The sequence below is a fragment of the Protopterus annectens genome, chromosome 10.part0 (assembly GCF_019279795.1).
Source record: "Protopterus annectens isolate FY-2018-M chromosome 10.part0, PAN1.0, whole genome shotgun sequence".
Taxonomy (NCBI): Eukaryota; Metazoa; Chordata; order Ceratodontiformes; family Protopteridae; genus Protopterus; species Protopterus annectens.
The window spans coordinates 363,250,238-363,257,930 of record NC_056744.1 but is presented as its reverse complement, the minus strand read 5'-3'; the positions used below and the strand labels follow the sequence as shown (position 1 = coordinate 363,257,930).

Genomic DNA, 7,693 nt, shown 5'->3' with positions numbered 1-7,693 from the left:
GCTTATCCATCTTTCCCTTGATGTACCTCAGATGCCAATATACTAAATGAACAGAGGACACCTGGGCCATAGTCAATAATTTGTTCCTCTCTGCCACAGTGCAGCCATGTAACTATATTTGGTGTTACCTCGGAAAAAATTCTGTCATATCTGCATAAGTGTAATATGAACTTTAAACTTGTCCCATTGCTGTACTAAATCCCTTAACTATTAGGAGGACTTAAAACAGGATAAGCTGCTACTAGTTTTTATAATGCTACTATACAGCCGTATTAACACATCATTAACGGTGGTCCAGTGAGTCAGATAATCAGCAGACTCTAATGTTACTGGTGCTCACTTAAGGCACAAATGTGTTATATGGGCTGTGGGGGTCTTACTGCACAACTATATTCAGTGTCACTTCCATGCAAACCCTCTACTCTCTAGGTGTGATACAAAGTCACTGTGCAGTTATTTCTTTGTGGTACTGTGACATATTTACTATATCACTGTGTGACCAGAGGCTGAGTTTGAACTCGGGTGTTTTCTCTCATCATAAAATGTGTGTTATTCTTCTGCCTCCTGAGTACAAACATAAACAGAAGCCTTGCCAGGCTTTTTTCTTTTTTTTTTTTTTTTTCATTCCATCATTGAGTGTTTCCATTTACATAACTGGATGCAATAATGAAATGAGAAAGGATATCAAAAGAAAATACAGAATTCCTTGGCATATTAGAAGGGTGATGAAAAGTAAAATGGCAGAATGGCCAAAAACTAACAGGGATGACAAGTTTAATGTTTGCCTTACTGGAGATAGATATCATAGTTAAAGGAATTCTCAAATGTATAATCAACATTTTTCTATTACATTGTTGATTTGCAATAATAAAAAGACAGACAGGAAGGCAATGACATAGAAGGAGAGCCTAAGAGAACATTTCCAGACATGGATACAGTACTAAAGTTAAATAATTAAATAGTTCCGTCATTAATATATTTATAGTCCTTGCTGATTTTTCATGATCTATGTATGCACATCATCTCATTATACTGTTTGTCAACAAAATATGAAAAGGTATACTTTAAGCTCACATGTATATTTTTAGTTACAAGTACTTGACAACAGATTTGCACTACACATCAAGTGACTAAATAAAACGGTAAACTTGGAAAATAATGGAATTATTTTGATTACATATTTTCCAGTGTTTTGAAAAATGATTGGAGAATTTGGGATCCCACTGAAAGAATTTAATGTGAGAAAGTAACTCTCCTGCAAATATTTCTAGTATAGTCTCTCAGTGGAAATCCAATGCCCTTGCCGACTGCACTACCTTTTAAAATAGGGTTTCTCTGAATCAGTTTGTTAGTAACAATAACTGTTCCAAGTCTGTTTTGTTTCTGAGTTAGTAGATATATGATTTTATAGTTAATCCAGAAGATTCCCTTTAGGCTGAATTTTGGATGCCTATTTGGCAAGCACAGAGATGAACCACTTGGTGACACATTTAAGGTACTGTAGTGTACATTCAGAAACCGTCATTGCATCCAATGGCTACTGCACGGCCAGCATCCAGACAGGGACACAAACCTCTGGGAAGCCCTTCTGCTTTTCTGCATAAAGAACATCCATTCCACTCTTCCGGATAATTGTGTGGAGAATGTTGATGTCCCTAATTACAGAGCTATCCACAGGATCCAGTCGGCAGCCATGACGGGCCACGTTATCCTTAATGACAATCACTCCATTCTCCCTCAAAGCACATTTGCAATGGATTAGAAATTCAAGTAGATGTTTGTCTGTCAGATGACCTAGAAGAAATAAAATTAGCAATTAATAAGGACTAAAGTTTTGGGTCAAAAAGGTAAAACTTCGTTTGCAGCTGCTGCCAACTATCTTTATTTTGAAATGTAGTAAAAATGAATAGTGTATAAATGAAATACTTCTAAGACAACCCAGATTCAGCATATTAACTTTGAAGTAAGTTGACCTCCCAGAGCACCATTGTTACACTTCCTGAATACTTCTTAGACTGGAATAGATGTCAGCCCTTTGGGGCATTATTTTCTGCCTGTAATGCCCCAGGCCCAGATTAGGCAATGGATTCAATTTAGCAGAAGCTATGTTGGGCAGTCTAGTGCAGATGGCTAAAGCTATGAACATTGCTCTGTAGTTCTAGATTTGGTTCTCAAACCTTACTTTCATAGTCAGCATTCTGAGTAAGTCATTTAACTAAACAGGGCTTTTATGCCATCCCTGTAAAAATGCATATTTGTTCAGTAGGCATACCCTGGTAATAAAGAAATGAACATATATCAGTAAATAAATAAAGCCTGTAGCAACCAAGGGATCTTTTTCCTTAATGGTAAGTAACAGATGTTATCTAGGACCTGACAATACATCGCTGGGAGTACAAAGCACAGGTTCAATAAGCATGAAAGAAGATACAGGGATGTCGTCAGTCCTGGCTGTCATACATAATACTACAAGCTGCTACTGTTTCAGGACAATGCATAACTACTAAAGTTGAAAGCACCTAACCAGCGGAATGATATAAACCCAGTGCAAGTATTACATTCAGCTTGCAAGCACTAGATATAACACAGTAGAGAGTGGATTATCTGAACTAATTGGGACCTTGGGTAGTTTGGATAATCCAACTGTTCTGATAATCAAACATACATTGAACTGGATAAAAAACTTCTAAAATCTTGTTTTTTCTGCACACAAGAAATACACTTTAGAACCATTCGGCGATTCCAGTGAACAGTAAAGAATATTTTTCACACATAAGCAGGCTATAAGCTCAAAAAGCATGCACAAGTGAATACGTACAATGTTTACATAGTCAGACTTTATGATTTTTCCTACCCAAAAACTTTGGAAGACTGTGTTCAGATAAAGTTTGGATAATTGACATTCAGATAATCAACTCTCTACTGTACTTACACATTTAAGGAGTATATGGTATTCAAGGCTGGATGACATATTAGGCACCAGGAACAAGGCGGTCATAACATCCCTGTACTCCTCCCTTATCAGATCCATTATCGAGTACAATGACCCCTCCGGCATGCACCTTGCCAATCACATGCAACAGCTGGACAGACCACAGAGGTTTCTGACCAGGAAATTCCAGGGTCTTAAACACCTATCCTATATAGATAGGCTAAAAGCCCTGTCCTCTACTCAGTTACATACAGACTGCTCAGAGATGACCTGTGTCTGGCATACAAGCCTGTCTCACACTCAACCTTGATGGAATTGCTGCATATCCATAAGCCAAACTCCACTCGTGCAACCCACACACAAGGCCTCAGCCTGGTCTGTGACATTAATAGAACTTGTTGGCAGGATAGCTTTGTGTTCTAATGACTCCCCCATCTGTGGAATAGCCTCCCTCTTCTTGTAAAGCAGAGTACCTCACTAGTCCTGTTTAAGAGGAACCTGGACAACTGGATGGGAAACAGAAAATATACCCTTGGGATCCCACCTGTGTCCCTGTTGGACAGGGAAAACAGGTGCTGGCTTTAAGGGAATATGGATGAAATTCTTGGCTAGGCTTATAGGTGCCTCTGGGCCAATAGCTTAGTATCGTCCTATGAACCTTAACCTGGACAGAAGAGAAAAACAGAAAATAGTTTTAAGATTTACTGTTAGCACAAATCAATATATTTCACATACCTGATGTAGCACAGTTCAAAAGCTGTTAAAAGGTGTATGTTTATTGTCAGATTATTGCAGTACTGCAATAATTTTAAAGCTTGTGCACATAATAAACATTCTCTTTCCTGGTTAGTGCAGTATTTCTTTACTGCATTTTTTATTTATTTTTCTAAAGTTTTTATACATATGGCAGCACAGGCCATTATGATTTAAGGTAAAGTATTAAAGAATATTGTAAGATCACATGGACATTCTATGCCCCAGCACACATTTCACACATAGGCATCTTCTGCATAGTTTTGCACTGTTTATAAGCAAAGATTTGATGACTCCGACCCATGATTATTGGAAATCATTTATTAGCAATTCATAACGTTAATGTCTCTGTGCTAAACTGGCTGTCTCAGATGTTACTTAATTGTCTTTGCTTACTTTTCTTTTAAAACACAGCATACCAGGGGGAAAAATGCCTTTCCACTGCTGAAGCGATTCAGCACAGCAAAAAAAAAAAAACAAAGTTTGCATTAAGCTTTTATTTATTGCTATAGTATTTGGTATGACAGCTCACTTGGCAGTCTGCTGTCACTTAGTGAAGCAATAATGACCCTCCATGACGCAGGACCACCACTCCACCTTTCTGGAGACACTGGAAAACATAAAGGTCCTACCAAACACCCTGATATTGAGCGATTTTAATTACCCTACCATTCACTGGGAAAACTACTTGAGTACAAATTCCCAGGCCCAGTTATTCCTGGAATTCATCAACTGAAATGCCCTGGATCAGCTGGTAAACTCCCCTACTAGAGGGGAAACATATTAGACCTGGTCATTACCAACATGGGCAACAGGTGTTCCACACCGGAGGTCAACCCGTCACTGGTTAGATCAGACCATAAACTAATCACTCTGGATGTCCACACCCCACCACCACCCCCAACTAAGGAAACCACAGTAAAAAACTTTTCTAGAGCAAACTTCACCTTACTTAAGACAGAGGTGGTAAGTTTCACAGCCCCCACACTAAAGGACAACGCTGCCTAAGATGCAGAAACCTTTACAAATGCACTCTATGAACACCTACAAAGATGCATGGATCATGCCATCCCTAGCAAAACCAAGACTCACTCCTCTAAGAGAAGAAACCAGTTTGGTGGACCCCTGCAATAAACAGGCTATACAATAGAAGGAGGAAACTAGTTCAGAAAAAAAGCAAATCCCAAGAAGGAAAGACATCCCTGATCAGTATCAGTAAGAAACTGAGGTCCCTCATGAAATCATCCAAGGCTAACTTTGAAAGAAAAATAGCCAAGGATTCAAAAGATAACCACAAAGCCTTCTTTAGCTATGTTAAGAATCTAAGTGGCAACTCGCAGATATGCACTGAACTAGTGCAAAATAGCACAAAATATACTGAACCTACTGATATTGCCAACATCCTGGCAGATAGATTCAGTGCAAACTTCACCCACCTCTCACCTCCAAAAGGGCTTACAACAATACCGGAAAAGTGTAGTGTCACAAAAATCACAGACGCACAGGTGAAAAGAGCCCTTTCAAAAGCCAAAAACACAGCATCAATGGGACCAGATGGTGTCCCAGGCTGCGTCTTGCACGAACTACAGAACGAACTAACCCCCCCCCCCCACCTAAACACGCTGTTCAACCTCATCCTCTCCACAGGCTACGTGCCCATAGAATGGTGCACAGCAATGGTTATTCCTCTCCACAAAGGAGGGGCTACAACTGACCCTGGTAACTATCACCCCATAAGCCTGACTAGCCTGGTCTGCAAGGCTATGGAGTGCATCATCATGGAACTCATTAAAAAAGACATTGGGAACCTCCAAACACTTGACCCGACCCAGTTCGGCTTTGTTAAGGGCAGATCATGCCTACTAAACCTGGTTGACTTCTTCGAGACAGTCACCAAGGCCATAGATGAGGGAAAGGTGGTTCACACAGCCTACCTTGACCTCACCAAGGCTTTCAACACCATTCCCCACTCGGGTATTACAGAAAAACTCACCAGCCTGAACATAAGCCCCTATGTCATGAGATGGGTTGCCAACTGGCTTACAGACAGAACTCACACGGTAAGAATATTGGGTTCCAGGTCCGACTCTAAACCAGTTACAAGTGGTGTCCCACAAGGCTCGGTCCTGGGACCCCTACTGTTCAGCATATACTTATCAGAAGTGCAGGCAAATACAGGAGGACTATGGCTAACCAAGTTCGCCGATGACTGCAAACTGGGAGCCATAATTGACTCTACGGCTGACATGGACATCCTCCAAAAGGGCCTTACTGAGATGGACACCTGGTGTCAAAGTCATGGCCTCAAGCTAAATGCCAAAAAATGCATACTCATCCCATTTGGGAAAAACAAAACACCCACAAATTACCACATAGGTGGCAACCCCCTTAATACAGAAGAGATAATATGAGATCTGGGGACCCAGGTAGATAGTAATCTCTCCTTTGACAATCATATTGCCAAAGTAGTTAGGAAATCCTTCTATGTGGCCCATCTAATTACTAAAGGGTTCGCATCTAGAAATAAAGAGGTTATAGTGCCACTCTACTCGTCACTCATTAGACCCATCATAGAGTACAATGCCCCATTTGGGATGTACCTCACAAGACACTTCCAACAGCTGGAAAGACCACAAAAGTACCTCACCAAGAGGATTACTGGTCTCAAACATATTTCCTATGCAGCCTGACTCAAAAAACTCTGTCTGTACTCAGTGGCATATCACTTACTCAAAGGTGATCCCTGCCTGACTTACAAAGCCATGTCCAACTCAGACTTCATGGACATGCTCCACCGAAAGAAATCCAAGTCACTGTGAGCCATGCGCTCTAGTGAGCTAAACCTCGCCACAACAATAAATAGAACATGCTTGAGGGATAGATTCCTGTCACAGAGACTCCCCATGCTTTGGAACAAAATTCCAAATTACATCAGGCAGAGCCCCTCACTAACACTCTTCAAGAGAAACCTTGACGAGTGGATGGGTAACAGAAAATACACCCCTGGGATCACTTCACTGGCTCTGCTTGACAGAGGATCAGTTAATTAATCAATGGGGTGGTGAAAGCCAATACACTCTGGCTAGGCTTATAAATGCCCTCGGGCAGATAGCCTAGTACCTACCTATGAACCTATGAAACTAATAAATTAGAGAGGATGTGGTTTATTCAAAGACCTCCCCATGTGTTTGGGTTGTATTAGATGCACTGGTGAGTAACCACATGAGATGGTCACTCAGTGACCCACAGTCTTGACTATTTTGTGATTATACTGCAAAGCAGCAGGTAACTTAGCTTTAAAAAGGTTGCTCCTTAAATAAATGCATACATTAGTAATGAGTTACTGTAATGTTTACTGTGGTCATGTTTTACATTTATTTCAGCTCCCTCTATAGCCTCATTCCCTGCATCTAGGACAGCATTATAAACACTGGCTTTCAAGAACTAGTGCTATATAACAGTGCTAGTGATCTTAAATACCCCCCAACATAAATGTTCTGATGACTTTATTATATATCTGCTATGACAGGATGTCATTATCAGATGCTAACCTTTATCAGAATAAACTTCAATTTATTTTGGACTGTCCGATACACAATGTGCTGTGCTGTCCAGCTAATATAACTTGTATCTTTAACTGCTGTTTTCCTCTAAAATTCTGCCCTCTTTCCTGCCCCCTTTCATGAGATATTACTATGGGGCATGGACAGTAACCATCTGTGTAATGTTATTATGGGAATCGCAGTAGCCATTTGTATGATGTTACTATGGGACATGGACAGTAACCATCTGTGTAATGTTATTATGGGACATCGCAGTAGCCATTTGTATAATGTCACTATGGGACATGGCAGTAGCCATTTGTATGATGTTACTATGGGACATGGCAGCAGCCATTTGTATGATGTTACTATGGGACATGGATAGTAGCCATTTGTATGATGTTACTATGGGACATGGCAGTAGCCATTTGTATGATGTCACTATGGGTCATGTATAGTAGCCATT

The 7,693-nt window shown here is 40.4% G+C and overlaps 1 protein-coding gene across 1 annotated transcript in view; it reads right to left on the bottom strand.

The window, feature by feature from the left end:
- Nucleotides 1-732: 732 nt before the first annotated feature.
- Nucleotides 733-7,693, bottom strand: part of NTMT2 (N-terminal Xaa-Pro-Lys N-methyltransferase 2) — a 369,645-nt gene continuing 362,684 nt past the window's right edge. The window contains exon 4 of the mRNA XM_044085271.1: nt 733-1,794. Coding sequence (XP_043941206.1) covers nt 1,538-1,794 — 257 coding nt within the window. The 3' untranslated portion in view covers nt 733-1,537. The remainder of the gene's footprint in view (nt 1,795-7,693) is intronic.